This window comes from Engystomops pustulosus, chromosome 1, assembly GCF_040894005.1.
Source record: "Engystomops pustulosus chromosome 1, aEngPut4.maternal, whole genome shotgun sequence".
NCBI lineage: Eukaryota > Metazoa > Chordata > Amphibia > Anura > Leptodactylidae > Engystomops > Engystomops pustulosus.
In genome coordinates this window covers 147360521-147387238 of record NC_092411.1, presented here as the reverse complement: position 1 = coordinate 147387238, position 26718 = coordinate 147360521, and the positions used below count along the sequence as shown (strand labels likewise).

Genomic DNA, 26718 nt, shown 5'->3' with positions numbered 1-26718 from the left:
ATTATTGCCTTTATCTTGGTTACTATATTAATATTGACGCGTGCGCATGATTTGTTTACGCGCATGCGCATACTGACGTTCTTGGGATTGGTGCACTATATCCCAGCAGTGGTCATTCTTCGCTTGGCGCATGCCCCATAATTCGTCGCAATGGGATTTGTATGGCGCAAGGGCACAGTGCCATTTCCGGTATCCGGTCAGGACATATGCTCCAACTTTGTAATGCCGTCGCCTCTTCACCTGGCTGTGAGGTAATTGTTTGGGGGTGTTTATCGGGCATATAAGCGGGACACAATTTACCCTGGTCATTACCCCTGAGGAAGTCACGAGGACATGACGTAACGTGTGGGGTTCCTCTTCCCACAGCTGACCCACCCTCCTTCCCCCGCCTGCTCTGCCTCATACCTACTCAGGTTTCTTTACTGCATTTGCACTTTTTTCATTGAGGTCATATATTGTTCACACTAGCTTTGCCTAGGTTATTGTTTTTCATCTATGCAGGACTGGGGACACACTTAGGAAGGGTGTTTGGCTGCTGTGGTTCACCCCGGGTATGGGTCTTCGTTCCCTGACCCCACTTTGGGGGACGGTTGTGCTCTTGGTAGCACTATTTTAAGTGTTTTTAATCTAACTGTATCTTCTTTGTGTGTGCATTTTCTATTTTTGCCTTAATAAAATTTAATTGTTGCCCCATAATTGCATCGCTTTTCCTTTGTTGTTTATCCATTACGTTTTTTGATGCATTGTGGTATAAATCCTTTACTATACATTGCTGTGCCGTTCATTTGTTTATGGACACATTTGGTAGATAAGCAATAAGGGCCTTTACATTTTACTTTAAAGGCTTCTAGTATTTAATTGTATCATATTTCTATTACAAAGAGACACACACATACAATTGTACATGAACTCTCAAAGGAAAGAAAAAAAGAAAGTGTTTTATTGGGAATGTCAATGTTAAACAAAATGAATTCAAGTTGAAAAGATGTGAACACATTAATGAATAATACCGTAATGAAAGCAGGCAACGTGAGACTAGCAGTACAAATAGTACATTACAGTCTAATACAAACACTGCAGTAGAGAATTTCCTCCTCCCCCAGCACTTAGCATTAACTTCACTTATAGGATTCGGAACTCTGCCCGATTTGAACATATGTATTTTCATTGTAAGAGCTAGAAATTGTGTTCATAGAGAGAAATATAAATTAATCAGGTCCGGGTCATGCGCTGGGAGCATACTGCAGCACGAGGCGGTCAAATTCATTCTCCTGGAAGAAACAGAGGAGAATTGTTGAAGCATTGGAAGGAGCAAGTTTTACAAAGAGCAGCATTATTCTTCATCCGACACAGATTGTAATGACTGGACTACCTTTTTCTTGCATAAATTAGGTTTAGGAAATATATACCATTGACCACCAAATCCCTTCTTAACCTGCACATAATGACATGGATTCCCTGACCATAACCTAATACACAAATGTGTATTTAAGATTCTTAACCGGTTAAGGACTGGGCCCTTTCCTGTTTTTTCATGTCCATTTTTCACTCCCCACCTTCAAAAATCTATAGCTTTTTTATTTTTACACATAAAGAGCTGTGTGACGGCTTGTTTTCTGCGTAACAAATTGCACTTCATAGTGATGGTATTAAATATTCCATACCATGTACTCGGAAGCGGGAAAAAAATTCCAAATGCAGTGAAAATGGTGAAAAAACGCATTTGCGCCATTTTCTTGTGGGCTTGGATATTACGGCTTTCACTGAGCGCCCCAAATGACATGTCTACTTTATTCTTTGGGTCGGTACGATTAAGGGGATACCAAATTTGTATAGGTTTTATAATGTTTTCATACATTTAAAAAAATGAAAACCTCCTGTACAAAAATTATTTTTTTGATTTTGCCAACTTCTCGCGCTAATAACTTTTTTATACTTTGGTGTACGGAGCTGTGGGTGGTGTCATTTTTTGCGAAATTTGATAATATTTTCAATGATATTTTTAGAACTGTACGACCTTTTGATCACTTTTTATAGATTTTTTTATATTTTTCAAAATGGCAAAAAAGTGCCATTTTCGACTTTGGGCGCGATTTTCCGTTACGGGGTTAAATGCATTGAAAAACCGTTATCATATTTTGATATCACATTTTCGGACGCGTCGATACCTAATGTGTTTATGATTTTTACTGTTTATTTATATTTATGTCAGTTCTAGGGAAAGGGGGGTGATTTGAAATTATAGGTTTTTTATTATAATTTTTTTTTTTTTTTTTTTAACTTTTTTGATTTTTATTTATACTATTTTTCAGACTCCCTAGGGTACTTTAACCCTAGGTTGTCTGATCGATCCTATCATATACTGCCATACTACAGTATGGCAGTGTATGGGGATTTTCCTCCTCATTCATTACAATGTGCTATCAGCACATTGTAATGAAGGGGTTAAAATGAAATAGCATCAGGTCTTCGGAAGACCCGAGGCTACCATGGAGACGGATCGCCACTCCCCGATGACGTCACGGGGAGCGGCGATCCCAGGTAAGATGGCGGTGCTAGCACTGATCGCGGGCGTTACCGGTAAGCCTTTGCTGCAATATGCAGCAAAGACTTACCGGCTATGGAGAGGGCTCAGCCCTTGAGCCCTCTTCATGCAGCGCGACCCAACCACCGCCGTGAATATACGGCGGGCGGTCGTGAACTGGTTAAAGGAGACATATCATGCATAAACATATAAATAGATGGCAAAAACAGGCGGTCCCCTACTTAATAACACTCGACTTGCATACGACCCCTAGTTACAAACGGACCTCTGGATATTGGTAATTTATTGTACTTTAGTCCTAGGCTACAATGATCAGCTGTTATCACAGGTGTCTGTTATGAAGCTTTATTGTTAATATTGATTCTTATGACAACCCAACATTTTAAAAATCAAATTGTCACAGAGACCAAAAAAATTCTGGCTGGGATTACAATGATAAAATATACAGTTCCGACTTACATACAAATTCAACTTAAGAACAAACCTACAGACCCTATCTTGTATGTAACCCGGGGACTGCCTGTAAACAAAGAATGTGTTAACATCTATCATAAAATGCTGCATGAAACAGATACAGGAGACACAGCAGCAGTTTCTCTGGAATACTTAAAGGGGTATTCTCATCTTGGCATTCTCATTCAGTTTCATTCATCTTCCATATATAAACATTTCTTCAATTAGATGTTATTAAAAAAAAATGTTCCTGTGTGAAGATAATTTCTCATAAATGTAGTCATGTTGTCCCTTAGAAACGAGATAGCTTCCCCGGATACGGCCACCTCTGCTGCAGTGATTGCACACAGAAACTAAAGGTTATTGTATATAAAATGTCCGAGAGTTACTACATGTCGCACAGCCGTCCTGTGGTAATGATCGCTGAATCCTGGCGGTCCGGCAGGACTCTATAGCGCAAGTCTGGCCACCGCTGCCAGAGTGTGACGTGGTCGTATCCGAGGAAGCTATCTGGTTTCTAAAGGACAGCATGACTACATTTATGAGAAATTATCATCACACAGGAACATTTTTTTTATTAACATCCAATTGAAGAAATGTTTACATAAGGCAAATGAATTTAATTAAATGTAAATCCCCTGATGAGAATACCCCTTTAAGTTCTAGGAGTCATGACATCGATCAGCCCAAACCCAGCATGTCATTTGCATGCTTACATCGCAAGCAATTCTTTTTTTTCTTGTGCCCCTGTCTGGCTCTACATGTAGCTTTCCAAAATTCCTTAAAAACCCCTTTAACTTTCAGTATTCAATCTCTGGGTCATCAAAGAACTCACTAATTAATTAACCTAGAGCACCAGTGATGGTAGATATTACACCCTGACACACTCTAGGGGAGAGATTTTACCGAGAACCCATTAAAGGAACACTTCAGTTAAAGCCAATTCATATACGATAAATAATATGACCTGAAAGTAGGAGCATGAATTATTTTCTTTGTATTCCTAGAACTTTGCAAAGAACCCAGAGTAATGCTCCTCCCTTCAGGCTCTGTACAAAGCATAATTCATAATTTAATCACAGCAAAGGTATCCCTCCACTCACGCCAACCGTGTTTCATATATAGTTAGTGGGACTGCAGTATAAATGGATTAAAAAGCCCTGAACTAAAAATTCTCCTACCCCTGTCACATCTAAGCAGTGTCACTCCTGCATCCTCTTGTCTTTATTCCTGTGCACAGCTCCAATTATTGCAGGTCTCTGTGTCTTTTTTTTTTGATCAAAACATTTTTTATTGTGGTTTTTTACAATTTTTTTTGTAACATACAGTCTATGACACAAAAAACCAAAGTAATACAACATTATAACATTCCATACCCCCCACCCGCACCCCTTTACCCTGCAGCAGACGGTTTAAGGCTCAATTTGTAATTGTACCAAAGGACCACTCATCCGGATCTTGCAATTCTTACTAAAGAGTGTAAAGGACCAAGACAGAGAAGTATCTATCTATTATGTGCCTAACAACATCATTTGGTATCGAGTACTGTTCCGCAAATCTATTAGTGCTTTGTTTGGTAGTCGTATTCAGCCACCTGCCCCATATCTTATCAAATTTTTTAGGATATTTCCTTTTTAAATACACTCCCCATTCCAGCCTAATTATATTATTGACCTTATTTATGAACTCCTGCACTGTAGGTGCCAAAGTTTGAATCCACCGAGCCGCTATGGCCTTGCGTGCCAAGTATAACAATTTCTGTGTACATAGCAGGGTAGCTCCTTCTATGGTATCACTTTCGATCAGACCTAATAAGCAAGCCCTCCGGTCCGGTTCTAAGTCCACCAACAATACTCTCCGAATTAAATGAAGAACCCGCTTCCAGAATTCCCCCAGCTCCCTACACTCCCACATCGTGTGAAGCAGTTTAGCATTTGGAGTTGAACATCTGAGGCAACAAGAATCAGATCGAATTCCTATTTTATGTAACATGCTTGGCGTCTTATACACCCTATGCAGAATATAGATTTGTGATAATCTTTGGGCCTCTGACGGAGACAGTGATGGTATACTCTCCAAGACTACATCCCATTGAGTGTCAGAAATTTCGCTGGTCTCTGTTTCTATACAGAGCTTTCTGTAATGGCATCATGTTAAGGGCATGAAATGCCTCTGTTAACAAACAAAGATTGTCTGCAATGGAAGCTGGAAAGAAGGAGATCACAACTTTTTTTTTTTTTTTTTTTTAAACACCTACCCCTCTAAAAATTATTATCTAGGAAACATTCCACATATGCTGTATATCTTATCAGCAGCCATCAGAGCCAGGTGAAAATTTAGGTGAAATTAATAAAAGAAAGGAAATTGGGAGTGGCAAACATCCACGTAAGGGTACTAAATTAACAGTGGCCCTTTAAACAGACATTTCATAGAACTTATGCATGCCTATTACCTTTGCTTGAAATTCCCTAATAAATGGGTGATTTCGGTGACCATCCTTCAACTGTGAGAGATATCTGTTCGTGACCTAAAGAAAAACATCACATACCATGAAAAAACAAAACAAAACAAAAAAAAACAGTCGTAGAGAACTAGTGCCCACTAAATCCCCTGCACATTGAGGACATTGCAAGAACATCAGAAGTGCTATTTTGTTTACACGATCAACTCCATGTTACCACACAATGAAAATAATTTAATGACACATTATATTTCCTGTATGACAGCGGCTGTCATAACAAGTGGATTTCATGGCAAGCCAATGAATCAGAAGGCATAATAACAGAAAAAGCTATTATCTTACCTCTGGAGGTTTCCCAATGTGTTGAGTTAGCACAATGAAATTAATGAGAGTTTCTGGATGGCTGCTGTCCTGCAAATCAAGAATACATACTATTATATGATTTCAACCTCTGTATTACCTCAAGACACTAATTTAACTCTGTGGATAATACATAAATAAATGTCCATACTATTTGAGACTTGATTTGTGAAAAAAAATAAAAAGTTTAGCTACGTTTTAAGTCCTGGTACACAAATAGTTGGCAACACTGATAAACAATCATATTAATAAAACTGTACTACCTTGTCTAAAGCCTCCTGCAGAACACCTTCAGCGTCTTCCCACTTGCCCTGTCCCATGTAACAAGCAGCTTGGCCATTTAACAGCAGGACGGTGGAAGAGTACTTGTCAGACATCTCTTGGAAGATGTAAAAGGCATCCTGCAGTTTATCTCCACCCTGTTGGAACAAGACACGAGTATAAGAAAACTGAGATACAACAGCAACAAATACAACACACAGTGTACAACTGAATCTTAGTTTATGAAATATTCATGATTATCATGCTATATGGGGTAACACAGACTGTGCCCCAGTTATGTGAGATGTACAAAAGTAATAGATAATCGCCACGGAGGAAACTGGAATATTTTAGTTAGAGTCATTTTACCAAGTGGAAAGAGGGATAAAGTAATTTGAGGAACTTTGAGTTACATGTTTAACTGGTTCTCAACCACATGCTGTATATTTACAGAGGGTGTTTAGGGTCCCCTAATTCCATGCCATAGTATGTATGTGCGTATACTGTAATAGATCAGTAAGAAAAACTCCATATACAGTAGCATTGCAGAATATGGTCGGTATTTTTACTCTAGGGGGTCTACAAATTCAGTAAAATAACAAAAACAAAATAATACTATTACCCTTTCCTTTGAACTGATATAAAAACAAATAAATGAAACCATAAATATGTTCGGTTTCGTTGCATACCAAACTGCTATCATAACATAAAAAAGGTTATTCATTGCGGTGAACACTGGAGCACCCAAATGTACACATCCACACTTTTTTGCCATCTTGCCACACCATAAAAAGTGATCAAAAAGTTGTACAGTCTCCGATGACCTGCCTGACAATGCGCGATCAGCTTTATTAAAAACTGATTAAACATAAAAAAGCATATGGTCCCCAAAATGGTAGCAATGAAAACAGAACAATACATAATTAAACTTGTTATATCCATGATCATACCAACCCAAAGATTAAGGGGACGTGTCATTTGGAGTGCACAGCAAAAACTGCAAAAAAGGGTCCAATAGAAAATGGGGTAAATGTGTTTTTTATTTGTCAATTGCACAGCACAAAATAAGTCCTTATACAGCTCTGTAAATGGAATTATGAAATATATAAGTACAATCCAAGCATTTTGGTTTGCATTTATAAAGTCTATTACATATACTGACCATTGCAATGTTAACCCATGCTGTTGCCAACTGTGTCAGTGTTGCATCTTCATCTGTATCCACCATCTTCTTTAGTTCTTTGCTATAAAACAACAAATAATAACAGTGATAAATGAACTAGAAAGAGGAAAAACCTTCATAAATAATGTTTGCAGTGTGCCCAGGGGCATTATACTGCTTACAATGTTTATTCTGACATTAGTATTTCCAGTAGTACACTGCCCAATGGATTACTGTTCCAGCTTTCTCTCAGAATGCATATAGGTACCATCTCAACCATTGAAACCAATGCAAACACATCTGGCCATTGTAGCTGCTTTCATCTATGAACATCAAGTATGGGCACTCTTTTTTTTATTATTTAAATAATCATTTAACAACTTTCAAAATAGCATACAAAAAATTAATACAGTATTTTTCGGACTATAAGGCGCACCATAAATAAATAGCTGCTAAAACGTCTAGGTTAATTTATAAGGCGCACCTGACTATAAGGGTGAATGACCAGCAGGTGGCAGACCTGTGCACAGTTCAAGTCAGCTGTTGTCTGTAAGTGCAGTTCACTGGACTATAAGGCGCCCCTTTGATTTCTGAGAAAATCAAAGTATTTTTAGTGCGCCCTATAGTCCGAAAAATACGGTAATATATTTAGAAATATATTGTATGGAAAAAAATTACCCAAAAACTAAATTCCATTAAAATGTAATTCCCCATCCATGTTTTCCAGATTTACGGTATCTAATTTCTTATAGCTTCTTAGACTTGTGGCCCTTATCCTTTCAAAAGGTTTAATTCTCATAGTCAAACCGTGCCATTGGGCTTCTTTACTGCCCCAATATATACACTCACCGGCCACTTTATTAGGTACACCATGCTAGTAACGGGTTGGACCCCCTTTTGCCTTCAGAACTGCCTCAATTCTTCGTGGCATAGATTCAACAAGGTGCTGGAAGCATTCCTCAGAGATTTTGGTCCATATTGACATGATGGCATCACACAGTTGCCGCAGATTTGTCGGCTGCACATCCATGATGCGAATCTCCCGTTCCACCACATCCCAAAGATGCTCTATTGGATTGAGATCTGGTGACTGTGGAGGCCATTTGAGTACAGTGAACTCATTGTCATGTTCAAGAAACCAGTCTGAGACGATTCCAGCTTTATGACATGGCGCATTATCCTGCTGAAAGTAGCCATCAGATGTTGGGTACATTGTGGTCATAAAGGGATGGACATGGTCAGCAACAATACTCAGGTAGGCTGTGGCGTTGCAATGATGCTCAATTGGTACCAAGGGGCCCAAAGAGTGCCAAGAAAATATTCCCCACACCATGACACCACCACCACCAGCCTGAACCGTTGATACTAGGCAGGATGGATCCATGCTTTCACGTTGTTGACGCCAAATTCTGACCCTAACATCCGAATGTCGCAGCAGAAATCGAGACTCATCAGACCAGGCAACGTTTTTCCAATTTTGATGAGCTTGTGCAAATTGTAGCCTCAGTTTCCTGTTCTTAGCTGAAAGGAGTGGCACCCAGTGTGGTCTTCTGCTGCTGTAGCCCATCTGCCTCAAAGTTCGACGTACTGTGCATTCAGAGATGCTCTTCTGCCTACCTTGGTTGTAACGGGTGGAGATTTGAGTCACTGTTGCCTTTCTATCAGCTCGAAGCACTCTGCCCATTCTCCTCTGACCTCTGGCATCAACAAGGCATTTCCGCCCACAGTACTGCCGCTCACTGGATGTTTTTTCTTTTTCGGACCATTCTCTGTAAACCCTAGAGATGGTTGTGCGTGAAAATCCCAGTAGATCGGCAGTTTCTGAAATACTCAGACCAGCCCTTCTGGCACCAACAACCATGCCACGTTCAAAGGCCACAAATCACCTTTCTTCTCCATACTGATGCTCGGTTTGAACCGCAGTAGATTGTCTTGACCATGTCTACATGCCTAAATGCACTGAGTTGCCGCCATGTGATTGGCTGATTAGAAATTAAATGTTAACGAGCAGTTGGACAGGTGTACCTAATAAAGTGGCCGGTGAGTGTACATGCAGGCTATACATACACATTAAATATGAAAACCTTTACAAGTAAGTAGGTAAGCGATAATGATTTTGTGAAGCAACATGCAAATTAACAAATCCAAAACGGAAGCTCAAAAAAAGAGAAACCCTGTCTCCTTTCAGTGCCTCAAAGATAATTACCTGTAGGGAAAAATGTATACTAAGTAATGTGACTAATGCACTATTCTCGAGCACTAAATCAATCTAATCTAACCTGTGCAGCAATAAAATACCCTTAAAGGAAACCTACCATTTCAAATGGTAGGTGTAAGCTGTAAACACTCAGGGTGAGCTGGTGCCGGTGCTTAGTTTCGTTAGTGTTAAAACCGCGGTATCGGCTTCGGCGCTGCGCGCGTCCGTGCGCAACGCCTGCGGCATTTCCTATGTAGGCGCGCGCACGCAGCGCCAAATCAGTTTCTGCTATAAAGTTTACCGCGATACCGTGGTTTTAACACTAACGAAACTAAGCACCGGCACCAGCTCACCCTGAGCTGGTGCCCGGTGTTTGCATCTCATACCTACCTTCAGAAGTGGTAGGTTTCCTTTAAAAAAATGTATAAAATAGGAAAAAAAGGGCACTCTGAGTGGTCTACATATGCAGTAAACTATGTGTTTGGAATCTTCACTTGCATGTAAGTTTCTTGAATTTGTTTTTCTGATCTGATAAAGTCCACACATATAAAATATATATTACCCGTGTATGTTCACAATACATATGGTACTGTTGTCAGTTAGAAACAAACCTAAGATTTAAAGATAAGAAACAAATTCTGCTTACCGCGCTAGATCAAGTCTGTCTATTTTCAGAAGTATCTGGATAGTTGTTGCCATGCTGTGACAGGTAAAATGATACTTTGTTAATACTTCTTAAACCAAAGAGATGACAAAGCAGTTCACTAGTAAAAAGGCACATTAGTGGATGCTTTATAAATAAGTCACCTATTTAATATTCTGGGAAACCGTCGATTCAATGCATGTGATGGCTTCACCTAGTTGTTAGTATTTCTCTAGACCTTCCACAGGTTTTTCATAGATGATCAGTAATGAGGCCAAAAGCATAAAATAATAACAGATCGAGAATCAGCTGCAGCTCTTCGGTGGCGGAGCTGGAATGGCAGTGTTTTTAGTGAAGGGTCGGAGGTTAATTTATAGGGAACCTGTCACCACACTAACCCCCACCCCAAGCCCACAAACAGTACCTCCTTCTACAATATGTAAATGCGCTGGAGGCCTTTTTAGCATAGTTCTTGGTTGCAGCGTGAATGATAAATCATCTTTTTTTTTGGAAGTAGTCAGGCAACCGCACCTCCTGCATTCAGTCTGCTCTGCCCACTCCTCAGATCTCCAAATAGCCGGAGAGTTACATCACAATTAGGAGTTAGAGCTGGGACAAACAGATGCTTGGAGCAGGTGGGGGAGCCTGACTGCAGGAGGAGGTATAAACTACATGCAAGTGCAGTCAGTGAAAAAAAAAAAACGCTCCATGCGCCAAAGGGATCTCTTGTCCAAAACCTCTGATCACTTGAATAAACTGACATGCCTCAAGCATCATAGAGAAACACTTTCCTTCCTATTAACTTTACCTCATGTTTTTTGTAATGTTTGTGTAATTGTGGAGGCAGGATACTATATTAGGCAATTTACCAGTAACCATCTATTAATAGTTCTGCACCACTTTCTTAATACGTACATCTAAGCCTACTGTCTTTTATCTCATCATAAAATAAACAATTGCCCTGATTATCGAACTACAATTTCTCGCACATGATTAACCCCTTAAGGACGCAGCCTGTTTGCAGGTTAAGGCTCGCAACTTTTTTTTGAAATTTGACCTGCGTCTCTTTATATGGTTATAACTTTTGAACACTGTTACTTATCAAAGCGATTCTGATATTGTTTTTTCCCCACATGTTGTACTTCATTTTAGTGGTAAATTTTGGCTGATACGTTTTGCGTTTATTTACAAAAAAAAGAAAAAAGTGATGAATTTTTAGAAAAATTTGCCATTTTTGAAATTCAAAATCACCGCGTTTTCAGGCAGATAGATTTACCACCTAAATAACTTGCAGAATAACATTTCCCATTTGTCTACTTTACATTTTCATAATTTTTGAAATGTTTGGATAATTTATTTTGACGTCACGCGGCCTACAAATCGAATAGCGCTTTTCCGTATTTTCGGAATTGACTATTTTGGGGATAAATACTGTTTGAAATCAAATTTTACATATTTAGCAACAAAACCCCCTATATAACCAACCCATTTTCAAATCTGCACCCCTCAAACTATCAGAAACAGCATTTACAAAGATTGTTAACCCCTTGAGATCTTCATAGTAATTGAATCAAAATGGCGGTGAAATTTAGAATGGTCAAATTTTGTCGGTTATACGTTCATCTAGCCCTAAAATTTACACATTTCCAAAAGATAAAAAGAGAAAACTCACCATAAAATTTGTTCTACAATTTCTCCCGAGTGCAGAGACCCCCCACATGTGGCCGTTACTTGTGTTATGGGGGCACAGCGAGGCGCAGAAGGGAAGGAGCACCCTGCAGCTGCCAGGATTTTAGTTTCCTCATTGGCCCCTTTTGAAGGCTATAACATTTTCGCTTTTCCGTTATTTGGGCCATGTGACGGCATTTTTTTTGCGGGACGAGATGCTTTTTCCAGTGTTACCATTTTGGGGTTGGTATCACCTATTGTTGAAAATTTTGGAACTTTTTTTGAGGTCATGAGTAGAAAAGCATCAATTCTGTACTGGATTTTTTACTTTTTTTTTTAAATAATCCTGTTATCTTTATTCTATGGGTCGATACGATTACGGGGATACCAGACATGAATATTTTTTCTTATGTTTTACTAAATTTGCCAAATAAAACCCTAATGTGGGGAAAAATCTATCATTTTTGCATCGCCGTCTTCCAAGTGGCATAACATTGTTACGTTTTTGGCTACAGAGCTGGTTGATGGCTTGTTTTTTGCGGGACATGTTGTTCTTTGCAACAATATCATTCTGGAGTACATATGTTTTGTTGATCACTTTTTATTGCATTTTTAGTGGGATATAATAGGTAAAAATCATAATTTTTGGCGGGTTTTTAACGTTTTTTTTTTACGGCGTTCATCATATGGGTTCAATAGTTATTTAGTTTTATTCTATGGATTGTTACGGACGCGGTGATACTATATATGTGGGGTTTGTGTTATGATTTAGACTTTTTTGAGTGTTATATGTCTCTTTATATGTTTTGGGGCTTATGGGCATTTTTAATGATTTATAAAGTAATTTTTTATTGAAAAACATTTTTTTTACATTTTTTTACATGATCCACCATGGGATATGAACAAGCAATCATCTGATTGCTTGTTCTTGATAATACTCTGCAATACTAATGTATTGCAGGGTATTATCAGTGCCAGCCTATGCAGATGCATAGGCTGACACTTTGCCTTTAAGATGACGTCACAGACGCCATCTTAAAGGTAAAGCCTCCAGGCTTCTCTGGGGTCCCGATCGGACCCCAGAGGTGCCAAAACAGCAATCGGCCCCCCCGAAAACGGTGCGGGGGGGCCGATTGTGATGTAAAGACCCCCAGAAGGCATGTTAAATGCCGCGGTCGCGTTGACCGCGGCATTTAACGGGTTAAACACCCGCGATCGGAGCCCACTCCGACCGCGGGTGTTAGCCGGGGATGTCAACGGTAGATTACCGTTGAAATCCCGCGGCTAACGATGCCGGTTCGGCTGCTATACAGCGCTGAACCGGCATCGTCTCTGCGCAGTAGCTGTACTGCGCTGAGCGCTATTCGCGGGACTCAGCGCAGTACAGCTACGGCGCAGAGCGCTAAGGGGTTAAACATCCGCCAGTGGAACGTATAGTATAATTGTATCTATAGTGGTATGATGCCACAACCCTACATAACATCATTCAACCTATCATACACATTAAGAACAGATTCCTGAACTGCCCAGCAGATCACTGCTCATAGGTAGTGAGTGTGGCTGGTTGTCAAAGAGCTAGCAGCTTTGACCTTATCAGTGTGTTAGCCATCTCCATATCTCACACTAACTAAACTGACTCAGCAGATACTAGTTAGCTAGATGGCAAACACACAGGAGGATTAAAGCAAATTAAAATTCATACAAACACAAGCCCCCCCAACATGTTTCACTGGTAGCTAGGTAGCTAGTAATTTTTGATATCCGCCGAGTCAAAATGTTCTTGAAACAATACTGTGGCATATTTACTAAAAACCATGTTAAGTTGTTTCTCTGTTCTTTTTCTACAATTATCAATAAATGTGAAAAATGAATGATATGAGCTATTGTGTCTTCAATTTATTTATAAAGGAATATTGTTTGAGAGGAGAACATTGTTAAAAAAGAACCTGTCACCAGGTTTTAACCCACTAAAACTACCAGCCCCCTCACATAGGGTATGAAATGTGGTTTCTAAAATCCGTTTTATGTGAAATGTCACCCTTTTACCAAATTGGGGGAAAAAAGAAAAAAAAAATCACCTCCAAAATTCATTTAAATATTACGCTTCTCATATTTGAGTCAGTTGAGCGGTTGCAGGGAAGTGTCAATTCAAAAGCCCCGTTATTGTACCTAGAAACATGCTTTTTAATTCATATAAAAGATACGGATCTCATACTTCAGACACTTCAGGTGTATGACTTTGTGAGCTGCAGGACCGGAGATACCGACAGCTAAAGACATATTTGGAATGCAAGCTGCAGATAAAGATCCAGTTCCCACCTATATTTTAACTGCCTGCAGTCCCGTTCCCGTTATTTATACAATACATAAAGCTTGTTTCTAGGTACCCTAATATTGAACCAAAGATATAGGTTTCTAAAGTGAAACTACCCTCGCAACCACTAAAGTTGACTCATCTCATGTGGAAATAAGGTGAGAAGTCTGACTTTGGGGGGAAATATTTATTCGATAGGTAAACAGGTGACATTTCACATAAAAGAGGGAATTCTAGAAAGGACATTTCATCCCCTGAGGGGGAGTGGTAGTTTAATGGGGTAAAACCCTTTAAGAATAATGATAATTTTTTTTTGCAACAATTCTCTAGATTTGCAATATCACGATTAATTAAGCGCTTACTAGTTAGCTTTCTTCCAATAGTTTATATAAATATCTGTTGATAAGGAGTGGTAGCAGAGAGGCAAATCTGGCTATTCATATGCTGCTGATTGACAGCATTTGCACAAGACAGAATATTTCATATATTACATATGATGGGTTTATGCGCTGACCACTTACCATTCCAGGCTTTCCCCTTGGTGAAGAGTACGTAAAGCAGCATCTGTGTTGCCATCATGGAAATAAACCGCAGCTGCCATCAACAAGAACGTTGTGTTGGCGACGTCAACACTTTTAGCCATCTTCTTATCAAGCTCCGAGACAATAGCATCCCTAGAAAAGGAAACAATATATACATTAAAAAAAAAGAGAGAGGGAAAGCCTAGGGGTTATATAAAAATGTGTACTTTCTCCTCTCATGCTTTTTACAGCATAATATCCAGCAATCTGACCAACAAACAGCATATGTAAGGACATCATACTAGAGAACTCATCCGTGTTATAGGGCCAGAACTGATAAACATAAATAATAACTTTACAAATACCTGCGACTTTCATTGGACAAATACTCCGCAAACATGCGAACAGCCTGCAGCTCGGCATTGGCATTAGGACGAATCTCATCCAAAACAACCCCGTACTTCCTCTGTTAAGCAGAATGAAAGAGATTTCAGTGAGGACACAATAACAGGTCGAAAGACAAGAAAGAATGATAAGATCATGTTACCTGTGCTATATATGCCCGAAACAGGAACACATCCCTTTCCACCTCTTTCTCTGGACTTGAAGGCTACAAAAAGAGGAGTAAAAGCCAATTAAAATCTTCAATGTCAAGTGTGAGAACCCAATACATGAACTTTGAAGTTAACAAAATACAAATAATTCACACAATTTATCTCATTCCACATACTTATATTTTACATGTCTGACAGGCTAATGCCTGCATATTTAAAGGGGTATTCTCGTCTGGGCACTCACATTCAGTTTCACTATTCTTTGATATATAAACATTTCTTCAATTGGATGTTATTAAAAAAAAATGTTCCTGTGTGAAGATAATTTCTCATAAATGTTGTCCTTTAGAAACCAGATAGCTTCCTCGGATACGACCACGTCACACTCTGGCAGCGGTGGCCAGACTTGCGCTATTGAGTCCTGTCTGACCACCAGGATTCAGCGATCATTACCACAGGACGGCTGTGGGACACGGAGTAACTCCTGGACATTTTATATACAAAAACAATTAGTTTCTTTATGTAATCCCTCCAGCAGAGGTGGCCGTATCCGAGGAAGCCATCTCGTTACTAAGGGACAAAATTACTACATTTATGAGAAATTATCTTCACACAGGAACATTTTTTTTAATAACATCAAATTGAAGAAATGTTGATGTATGGCAGATTTATCAAACTGAATGTGAGTGCCCAGACGAGAATACCCCTTTAAGTTACGCTGCCGCAAATTAGAAAACAGGTTGATTAATTCATTATGTTATTAAGAAGTCATATTACAAATATAATATGGTAGTTATGCATTAAAAGGGTCATTTCTATCATGAGAACTGGGACTGTATGACTTTCTCTAAAGGGTCCCAGAACCATTGGATATCCGTGGCATATCTTGTGGATATGTATGCGAATGTATTTTTATGAATATTTATTAATTCTTTTTTGTATGTGTGTATATGTCTCCCATGAGGTCATAAAAGGCCCCCGGGGAACATTTTGACTTTTTTTTTTCTATTACAAATTTTTCCCTGTAACTGGGGCTTCTATAAGAGCCCCAGTTACATGGGGAAACAACCCCCGTGACTGCTAAAGTTGATCAGAGCTGTACTGGGTTTGATTGGACCAGTGGCTTGATTAACCCCTTCAGACCTGGCAGCCACTGCCGGCAACAGTGCTGACTCTGCTCCTCTACGCATTACGCTACTTCAGCACGATGCGGTGAGGAGTGGAGAAGGGGTAATAAACCGCATCTCTCTTCTCCCTAGGGTCTCTCCTAAGACCCAGTCCTGTGGTCTAAAGTTGCTGCATTATATTGTGACATTAACCTGAGCTAAGGTTACATTGCATTTTAGCAGGCGCAGTGGAAACGTAATGTAACCTTAGCAAGAGATCAAGGCTGAAGCCTGCGTCAAAAATGCAGCAAAAAACACAACGCATTGTGTGAACACTCCCTAAAAGTAATGAACATGTCTGTCAGGATGGTGGGTGTCCTTTAATTTCTTTTATCCCTTTTCAGTTGCCAAAAATGAACTTAGCATATTAACTGAATGATTAAATCCACCTCCTGAAACCCTCTGCACTGCTGTGAGCCAGTCAGTAACACATAATTAATCCAGTAATCCATAATTCAGCTTGATACCACAATTTCATAGAATAAATACAGTCACAACACCCCAGAAATAGTAATGGGCTCTACTACTACCTTCACTTTCTGGGCCTCATTGATGCTCTGTTGGTAGCTGCCAATATAAAACCAGTTTTTCACATCGAACAGCTCGTCCACTTCTCCCTGTGCGGCCATCTCTAAAGCAGACACGTCACCCGACCGCACTGCCAGACTTCCGCATGTGCCCACCTGCCCTCTGCGCCTGCGCAGGCTGCTGAGTCCCGATGTGATGAGGTAGAGGGTTATACCGGAAGTGCTGGAAGCGGATACATGTGTTTGGAGAGATGGACGGGTTCATGAAGTTGGGGCTGTCACGGTGGCTTATCGAGCAATGCATGCAGATGGGGATCCGCAAACCGAGCCCAGTCCAAGAGAACTGCATTCCGCCCATCCTGGAGGGTACGTGCTGATTGTGATCAATGTATCCCAGATGGCTCTAGTAAAGCAAGGAAAGCTGCTTCCTACTAATCTACACTGCATAATAATGGGCTGACCTTGAAGGCTCTTGTTTCAGCTTTAAAAACTCACGTTGTTTTTCAACGCGCGCTAGTCTACAATCCATTTTTCATAGATCCTGATAAACTATGGTCTGTCACACTGAGGTTATCAGAAGTGTCAGAGGAAAACTGTTCTAGTTTCTCATGGCAACCAATCGGAACACAGCTTTCATTTTTACACGGCAGTTTATAAAATTAAAGCTGACCTCTCCATTTCCATTAGCAACTTGAATAGTTTATCTTTGACACTTCTGAAATGCTCTAAGATGGCACCTGGAAACCTCTCTGTCGGCACACGGGCTGTCTCCCAGGCACAGAGCTTGACATGACACCTTCCTGCAGTCTCAGGCAGTCCAAGTAGTGACCCATTCTGTGCTGCCTGGTCCTGTCTGAAGAGTGAGGAGTTGTGGACAGGGTCGGATTGGAGCTCAAAGATTCTGGTAGCAATAACTTTGTTACTGCCTAAATTGCCGTGTTGGCACTTTGGGAAAGGCTAGTGTGTTTTAGGTCTCATTTTGGGCACTCGATCTCTAAAAGGTTCGCCATCACTGCTCTAAGTGATCTATGAAAAAATATGACAAGGACATGCACTACTTTATAACAGATGGCAAATACAGGCAATTGGACTTCAATTCTCCAATGTCAGTTTAAATAACCTCTACATGCATTGATAAAATAGCTTTTACTATATTGTTTGAAAAAAAATTCTGTGTATAAATATTATGATTACCATGCTGCTGATTATTCAAACCTCATATTTTTGGGTAAGGTCGAGACTGCATGGGCTGCGCAAAGACTGGTAGTGGCAAGACTGCTGCATTTGTTCTCCCCATTCTTCAGAAGTTGTCAGAAGATCCATATGGAATATTTTGCTTGGTTCTCACACCCACCCGGTAAGACCACAATAATTTCTCATCAGCATGCAGCTGAACCATTGATTCTGCCTCGTATTATACAAAGATGTATAATATTGTCCTAGTTCACACAGTGCATTGTTTCCATACTTTTCTCCTCTGTCTCTTATAGAATTCAGGCAGGGTCATATTACTCCTGCATACTACAAGGATCTATTCTTTCATTGCAGTCATTTTCTACTTCTGAACAGATGATATACTTAGTTACTGGGTTGGTTCTCCAAATGTATTTTGTGATCTTCTAGCTACCTGATTACGAGCAGATGATCCACTGGCGTTAAACCTTGGAATAGGTGGCTATTCATGTCTGATAATTGTTACATTTTCAGTCTGTCCTTCTTCAATTTGTACAATTAACCGTCTTACCCCCAAGCTGTAGTTTTCCCTTGTTGGTTATGAGATAACTTAAGCTGGAATACATAGTTAACATCCTGGAACTTTACCACCGAAAGTACATGACCCCTTGTGTATCCTGTACTTTATAGTGAACTGGCATATCAGATTGCGGAGCAGTTTCGGGTTCTGGGCAAGCCACTGGGTCTGAAGGACTGTATAATTGTTGGTGGAATGGGTATGTATCTTTTTCTTTTGTTCCAAGGTTATAGTAAAATGTGTGAAATGCTTTCAGCTTGAGTTTACACTTCTTTCTGCACAGATATGGTTTCACAAGCATTGGAGCTGTCCAAAAAGCCGCATGTTGTCATAGCTACACCTGGTCGTTTGGCTGACCACATTCGCAGTTCAAACACGTTTAGCATGAAAAGGATAAAATTTTTGGTAAGCTGTGGGACATTGGAAATTATAAGAAAATGTGCATGTAAAGTATTTTTCAGTGAGTATTCCTCCCTTCCCCCTTATGAATAAAGTACCTTTGCTGTTCTGACTGATCTTAAGCCCATAGTAATTTTACCCCGTTGTATCACAGTTTGGAGTTGAGTAGAGTGGAGAGGTTGAGTGGAAGAATATCCCTAGTAAACTATTCAGTTCCAGCTAGCCAGCCCAAGAATAATACAGACATGCTATTCTTGAGTTTTTCAAGTGGTTGTCCCATGTTTTCAAGATTGGGGATACCATTCTGACTAATGAGAATGAGGTCCCTTTTCCTCTGGTTTGGGGAGGGGGGGGGTGCCAGATGTGCCTGACAACACCTTTAATAATTTTTGATCCTCTAGGTTATGGATGAGGCAGATCGTCTTTTGGAACAAGGCTGCACCGATTTCACTGAAGAGCTGCAGGTGATTCTTGGAGCAATTCCTGCCAAGAGACAAACTCTTCTCTTCAGTGCAACCTTGACTGACACCCTGCAGGAGTTGAAATCTGTTGCAATGAACAAGCCTTTTTTCTGGGAGTCCACTTCAGAGTAAGTAGTTCAATTTATATGACAAGAAGCTGTAGATTTTCGGCTTATGGTTTCTTAGGCCACATTCGCATGTCTGATCATTTTTTTTTTCTTTATGGAGGAGGATACCATAAATTGAAAACTAATGGTAAACATATGTTATCTACTGGAGGTATGAGCTAGAACTGATCTTAGTTAAGAGTAGTTTACTATGTATACAGTGGAGATGAACACACTCTGTGGAGTCATATCAGTGTCAATAGGTTGACAGACTGTTCTTGGGTGTATCTGTAAGTACCACAGACATTGAATAGAACAATAAATCAATACAGGGTTCTATTCACTATACGTCGTACACAGCTGAATTGTTTACAGACGACCCCTAGTTAAAGACGGACCCCTCTGTTGAAGCTCTCTGGATGCTTTACTTTAGTACCAGAGTACAATAATCAGCTGTAAGGTGTCTGTAATGAAGCTCTATTGATAATCCTTGGTCCCATTACAGCAAAAAAATTTAAAACCGTCACCATCAACTCCAATTGTCACCGGGCAAAAAAAATTTTTCTCTAGAACTGCAATCATAAAATATAGAGTTTCATACAAATTCAACTTAAGAACAAACTTATGGACCCTATCTTGTATGTAACCCAGGGACTGCCTGCATTGGAACATAGATTTTATTATTTTGGCTCTTAATTAAGAATTGTGAAAAAGAGTCTGAGATGACGTGTACAATGCTACAAAGATACTACAACTTCCAATATTTACAGTTATTTGTAAAATATTGTAATATTAATCTGACAACAGCAACTGTTTTTAGTTGGTAGGTTAACTTACAGACAGTTTTGTTTTAATAGAAAAAATGTTATACTTTTCCTGCCATACTTTTCATTAAAAAGCTACAAAGTCTCCAAATACATATAGAACATAGATACAGCTCACCCCAATGCAGCAGGCAATGGTACCAATCCTGAATCCAGGTGAGTACCTAACAATGTGTTTGATCCTGTATGAATGTATATATACAATTATTCCCATTGTAATAAACTTTAACCAGTTTTAAACTTGGATACGTAAGGGACAGAATACATGTACATCTATAAATCTCCAAATATAACATACAATACATATAACCTAATTAGATAATGGTTCTACAAGTGTTCCGCTGGACTTTCATGTGACCTGGTTGTCTGGCCAAAGTATATGAAGGAAACGGGACTTGAGTCAGACTGAGTGGGTCACGTGGCTGTTGGACACGATGAGCAGACAGAGAAGATGGAATACAGGCAAGAGGAGAAGACCTGAAGAGAAAGCTTAACAGAGAGACCTACTGGATGTACCTATTGGGAACAGGGTCTTAAGCTAAGATAGTCTCATCATGTTTTTTTTTAATATTCTGATTGCTCACCCAATCACATGAAGTCTCCTTTCCATCAGAAGTTGTGGGGGGGATGGTGCACGCTCCTAAAGACCCTCTACCTCCAGGGCCACAGATACTCGCAAAAACATAGATTGGCAGCACTTCATACCCCTCCACGTATCACTTCATTAAAAATATTCTTTATTTAGAAAAAATCGCATACATCAAAAATGGACAATAAAAAGATCTACGCGTTTCGACGCAACGGCATCTTAGTCTGGTCAGGAAAAGTTTACTCTATATCTGCTATATTCCCTTCTATGTACTGTGTTTTTCACCATTGTTCTGCATACACCAGTAAAGATGGGTAATACATGGAAACTGGGAACTGCACTAGTGTTGTGTTTTTTTTCTAATAAAGGAGTTGCCATATATCGGCTTGTACACGAGTATATTATTAAAAGAAAAAACCTCCTATACTTGCCCTTTGATGCTTCCAGCATTGATGCATGGACAAAGTGCATCAACAAGTCAGAGCCGCTGCAGAACGAGGGTTTGCAGTTCTCAAGGGGCTTCAAAGGGCATCTCATTATTGGGGAAGCTCTTGCAGTGTATTTAAATATTGGTGGGGGGGCTGCTTGGGCCATTTCATTACTGGGACGGCTGCTTGGGGCATTAAGTTATTGATTGAAGTTGTGACCAATTTGTTTTTCACCCTGGGCTTGTACTTGAGTCAATACATTTTCTAGGTATTTTGTGTTGAAATTGGGGGCCTCGGCTTATACTCAAATGTATATGGTACATAGATGCAGGGTTATCTGTAGTACGTAGTTATACATGTTATTAGTCTTTGCTATACCGAATTATAAACGACAAACATCAGTAATACACAGTATAACTGCAAAATACAGATAACCCTGCATCTATAAATCCTATGCAAGAAAATGGAATATAGCATATATAGAGTAAACCTTTCCTGATCAGAGCATTAATAACACATAATGAAACATTGTGTAAGGTTGAGACCCTGTGGTCCCCATTTAAAACCTCCATTAGGTCTCCATGTTAAAGTTTTCTCTTCAGGTCTCTTCCTCTTGTTGGTACAGGCAGTCCCCTACTAAAGAACACCTGACTTTCAGACTACCCCTGGTTACACACAATTTTTGGATTATTGGTTCTTTTAACAATCCAACATTTTTAAAACCCATTTGTCACAGAGACCAAAAAAAATTTGTCTGGGGTTACTATTGAAGAATATACAGTTCCGACTTGCATACAAATTCAACTTTAGAACAATCCTTGATCTTGATAAGATGGAAAAAGAGCAGTATCGTTCAGTAATTTGCTTTTTGTTTTTGGATGGGAATAAAATGTGAGGAGATAAAAGCAAAGTTGGATGCTGTTTATGGGGACACTTCGCCATCTATGACCACATTTAGATATTGGTTCAACTAATTTAAATGTGGGCGAATATCTGTTTTTGATGAGGAGCAACCGGGAAGCCCGACAGATGTGGTTACCAAGGAAGTCATTCAAAAATTCCACGACATGATACTGGCTGATCGATGAACTAAAGTGCGCGAAGTAGCAGAGGCCGGAGGTGTGTCGACCAGAACGGCAATTAATATTTTACATGATAAGTTGGCAATCTATCTTGTACATATCCAGGGGACTGCCTGTATTCCATCTTCTCTGTCTGCTGATCGTGTCTGACAGACCTTTGATCCACCCCATCTGATTCATCACAAGTCCTTCATACACCTTGGCCAGACAAGGGGTCACATGACAGTCCACAGGAGCTATGGTATGTGTTGTATATTACATTTGGAGTTTTATAGATTACATGTATTTGTCTCTTATGTATCTTAGTTTAACCTGGTTACAATAGGAAGTCCTGTGATGGTCTACCACTCCCCTGTTACCACCTGTAATCCCCCCTGAGCCCATGAATGTAGTTTTATACAGGATCAAACACTTAGTTACACTTACTTGCACTTAAAACCATGAGTAAAACTTTAAAGGGCATCTGCCACCAAGATCAGGAGCTGTACACCAAGCACACTTATACTGGTGTGTGTTCCCTCTGGCAGGATTTGCTCTTCTTTTAGCTTCTTATACCCTTGTTTTTAGAAAAAAAGGACTTTAAAATTATGCAAATGAGTCTGAGGGTATCTGTGCTCAATTAATAATTATGGAGCCCAGAGCCTCTTTGGCTCAATTGAATACTTTTTAAAGCCTTTTTTTTTGTAAAAACAAGGCAATAAGAAGCTAAGAGAAGAGCCGAGTGTTCTCGGTTTAAAATCCTTTTCCTGATGATAGATCTCTTTTAAGTTTCGGTCCTTTGAGAGCTTGGAATGTATGCAGTTTCCAATAAAAAAGAAGTTGCTTTACCGTTTCTATGTGGTGCTGGACTCCTTTTTTGTGTTAGTCTCCAGATACATTGTCAATTATTTGCTTTTTTTTTTTTTTTTTTTTTTTTTCAGGGTGAAGACAGTGGAGCAGTTGGACCAGAAATATCTCTTGGTACCCGAGAAAGTGAAAGATGCTTATTTGGTGCATTTGATCCAGAAGTTCCAGGATGAACATGAAGATTGGTCCATCATCATCTTCACTAGTACTTGCAAGTAAGATCTGAAATGTTTTATGGTAAAAGTTTTTATGTAACTGCTATGAATGTTAATAACATCATTTCAAACAATCTTTACATCTAAAAATGTTCTTTGTTTAATGTTTCAGGGACTGCCAGATCCTCAACATGATGCTCCGTAGGTTCAATTTCCCATCTATAGCTTTGCATTCAATGATGAAGCAGGTATTTGTATGCAAATTGCACATTTTTTTACCTCCTTCACCAACTCAAGCTGTTATGAATAATTATTAGATGCTGTTCTACCAATTCTGGAAGAGCAATCTTTATCATTATTTTTAGCTGTGTCTACCATCTGACCGTAGAGGGTAAAAGGGCCTGGGCTGCACCATTTAAACAAATAGAACAGGCCGCAGAGCCGCAGCACTTCAACTACTGCTGAAGCATAGTTATAGTATATACAAACTGCAGGGCAGATTGATCAAAAGTGCCTTGATTGGGACCTTTAGGCAGAAATTAACCCAATTAACCTAATGAACCAATATGTTACCATACGGGTTAACAGCTCGTAGTTCATGTTTCATTTATGACTCGGCGTGGTGGCATCCCCTTGAAGATCCCCATTGAAATGAGATTTAAGAGAGCTCAACAAGTTCTCCTCATACTGGAAGTGGTTTATTGGGTCAATTTCTAGACCATTTTATGCTACACCAAATGTATCCAATATTGTATATAATGCGGTCTATTCTCTGCACCTCCTATTAGTTGGCTTAGCTTTTTGACACAAAATGAAACAGTATGTTTCCTTGTGTTTGGCTCATGTTTAGGTAAATGTGCAATTTACATGTGTAATGTAGCACTATGGCAATTGACTTTGAACTTCTGTGTTTTTCAATAGAAGGAGAGATTTGCTGCTCTTGGAAGATTTAAATCCAGCTTTTACAAGATTCTTATTGCCACTGATCTGGCTTCAAGGTGAGAAGACACATGACATAGTTTAGTGCCCTATTTCACCTCTTTTTCCTGACAAGGGTTTAGGGTACTGCCTCTTGGCATCTGTCTGGTTGATTCTCTCAATTTAGAATCTAGCATATTGAATAGCCTATTTACCCTAAAGAGTACAAAAGATAATTTGATGGAATAACTTTTCTTTTCCCTTTTCAGAGGACTGGATATTCCCACAGTGCAGGTTGTGATCAATCACAATACCCCAGGCTTGCCAAAGATCTATATCCATCGTGTGGGCCGAACAGCAAGGGCAGGTACGATTCTGTTATGCTCTCCCTTACCAATAGCCCTACTCTTGTGGTTTTTAACTTGAATGTCTTTTTTTTTTTTCCCACCCTTTAATTTTTTTTTTTGCTTTTTTTTTTTTACTTTTTCTGTATATTTTAGGGCGAAGTGGCTTGGCAATAACATTGGTGACTCAATATGACATCCACCTGGTACATTCTATAGAAGAACAGATTAGTGAGTGTCTCTATACAGTTTTCTATACATTTTAAAATTCTATAATTGACCGGCTCCTATAAGTATGTGACAATGTTATAAGCAGGTAGACTAGAAAGGGATTGTTCCCTTTCTATACCTGCCACAATCTGAAAGGAGTTCAGCAGTTTTTAGAATAAGGGAACATGCACCTTAGCTGATCTTTTCAGATATGATTTGTCTTTTTTGTTTCTTTTTAACCTGTTTTTATCTTATTTATTTAAATAACTGTGCCACTAGGACGTTTAGTTATTTTATGTTTCTCAATGGGCAGAAATGAAACTAATAGAATATGCAGTGAAAGAAAGTGAAGTCCTCAATATCCTCACCCAAGTGAATGTCACCAGGCGGGCATGTGAAATTGTAAGTATAAGGCCCCATGTGTACTACGGCAATGTTGATCAGGATCTCGCCACAACGAGATCTTTTGTACTCTGCACTGTGTGCAACGCGTTGGTTCAGGCCAACATTCGTCCTGTTTCCAAGGGATGCACATATTCAAGAGCATGATCCCGAAGCCTGTGAAATGTACATTAAAGTAGCACATTGGTAACTAAATGGTGACATGCATTTTGTCTGCCCCCTAGAGACTGGAAGGTACAGACTTTGATGAGAAGAAGGAGATAAACAAAAGGAAGCAGCTCATTTTAGAAGGGAAGGTAAGGCATCTAATGGAGATATTGTTGTTCAGTCATTGGGTTGACTGCAGCCATTTTATGGTCAGGAATGTCTTACTGATGAGGTAAAAGCCAGGAGGCTTCACTTTACATATCAATAAAGTGGTGCAGAACTATTAATAGATATATATTGGTAAATTACCTCATATCCTGCCCCTACACTTGCATGACAAAAACACGAGGTGACCAACCCCTTTAAGTAAAATTTACTATTTTATATTTTCCCCAAGGATCCTGATCTGGAGGCAAAAAGAAAAGCTGAGCTTGAGAAACTCAAAAAGCAAAAAAAAAAATTCAAGGAGCACATTCGGGATGCAATTCGGAAAGAAAAAGATGATCAAATACGCAGGAAGCAAAAGAAGAAACAGCAAGAGTAGACGGCTTCCATATTTCAGCAGATCAATGACTGAATCTCTAGCTGTCTACCATACTGCTTTCACTGATCAAGGTGGACCTGGACAGAAGATCGGCAGTGATATATTATTATACACCCTTAATTTCTCTTGTCTGTTATGGAGCATGAGAAATTCTGGAATTGGTTTGCAGCATTTGACTTGAGCTACTGTGTGGCAGTACCTTCACAATTCTTTTAGGGTTTTCCTATAATTAAACCCCCCCCCCTTCTATCCACAGGGTACTGCTTGGACTAACAGCACAGATCACAGTACAGCTAGTCTCCCATAGACTCCCTTTGATCTACTCTTATGAAGCTCCATTTCAGTCTCTGGGCCTCCTATTGTGGCTCACGGGATGAGGCCATGAATGTGCTTCAGGTCACTGTTCTGTTGATTGTAGGGAGGTCCCTGTGAATAGGGCATATACCAATTCTATCGCCTATAAATGGTCTGTTTTCTCTTGACTGTATATATTGTAATATATCCCTTGTTGGTAATAAAGAGATTGGATTTTGAACTTGTTTAGAGTTACTATGAATGTGGTCCGTGATCTAGTAATACTTGGATCACAGAATTTTGTCCTGAAAGGGAGATTTACCATGCTCACACTTGTAAAACTGGATTTTTGTTATACCAATTACTGGGGCTGCCATTGTTATTTG

General features: G+C 39.6%; 2 protein-coding genes across 2 annotated transcripts; one reads left to right on the top strand and one right to left on the bottom strand.

Annotated features, from left to right (window-relative positions):
• Positions 1–918: 918 nt before the first annotated feature.
• On the bottom strand, positions 919–16970 carry LOC140135165 (coatomer subunit epsilon). Its single transcript, XM_072156291.1, has 10 exons — positions 16836–16970; positions 15133–15195; positions 14951–15051; positions 14586–14738; positions 10086–10139; positions 7243–7324; positions 6083–6238; positions 5802–5870; positions 5451–5525; positions 919–1271 (listed from the first exon to the last, which is right to left on the bottom strand). Exons 1-10 carry the CDS (start codon positions 16932–16934, stop codon positions 1224–1226), a joined length of 900 nt encoding a protein of 299 aa, XP_072012392.1. The 5' UTR covers positions 16935–16970; the 3' UTR covers positions 919–1223.
• DDX49 (DEAD-box helicase 49) lies at positions 16941–26573 on the top strand. The gene is made up of 13 exons (XM_072156277.1): positions 16941–17198; positions 18066–18189; positions 18696–18781; positions 18866–18987; positions 19383–19570; positions 23393–23533; positions 23646–23721; positions 24395–24471; positions 24661–24758; positions 24892–24966; positions 25259–25347; positions 25572–25643; positions 25892–26573. Exons 1-13 carry the CDS (start codon positions 17084–17086, stop codon positions 26036–26038), a joined length of 1410 nt encoding a protein of 469 aa, XP_072012378.1. The 5' UTR covers positions 16941–17083; the 3' UTR covers positions 26039–26573.
• The last annotated feature ends 145 nt before the right edge of the window (positions 26574–26718 follow it).

Bases quoted from the DNA above. Each gene is read 5' to 3' on its own strand.
- LOC140135165 (XM_072156291.1), bottom strand. From the start codon at position 16,934: ATGGCCGCACAGGGAGAAGTGGACGAGCTGTTCGATGTGAAAAACTGG. The intron at 15,052-15,132 runs GTAACATGATCT...TCTGCTTAACAG, and splicing joins TTCGGGCATATATAGCACAG to AGGAAGTACGGGGTTGTTTT. The intron at 7,325-10,085 runs GTAAGCAGAATT...GTTGTTTTATAG, and splicing joins GACAGACTTGATCTAGCGCG to CAAAGAACTAAAGAAGATGG.
- DDX49 (XM_072156277.1), top strand. From the start codon at position 17,084: ATGGACGGGTTCATGAAGTTGGGGCTGTCACGGTGGCTTATCGAGCAA. The intron at 18,782-18,865 runs GTATGTATCTTT...CTTTCTGCACAG, and splicing joins TATAATTGTTGGTGGAATGG to ATATGGTTTCACAAGCATTG. The intron at 23,722-24,394 runs GTATTTGTATGC...GTTTTTCAATAG, and splicing joins TGCATTCAATGATGAAGCAG to AAGGAGAGATTTGCTGCTCT.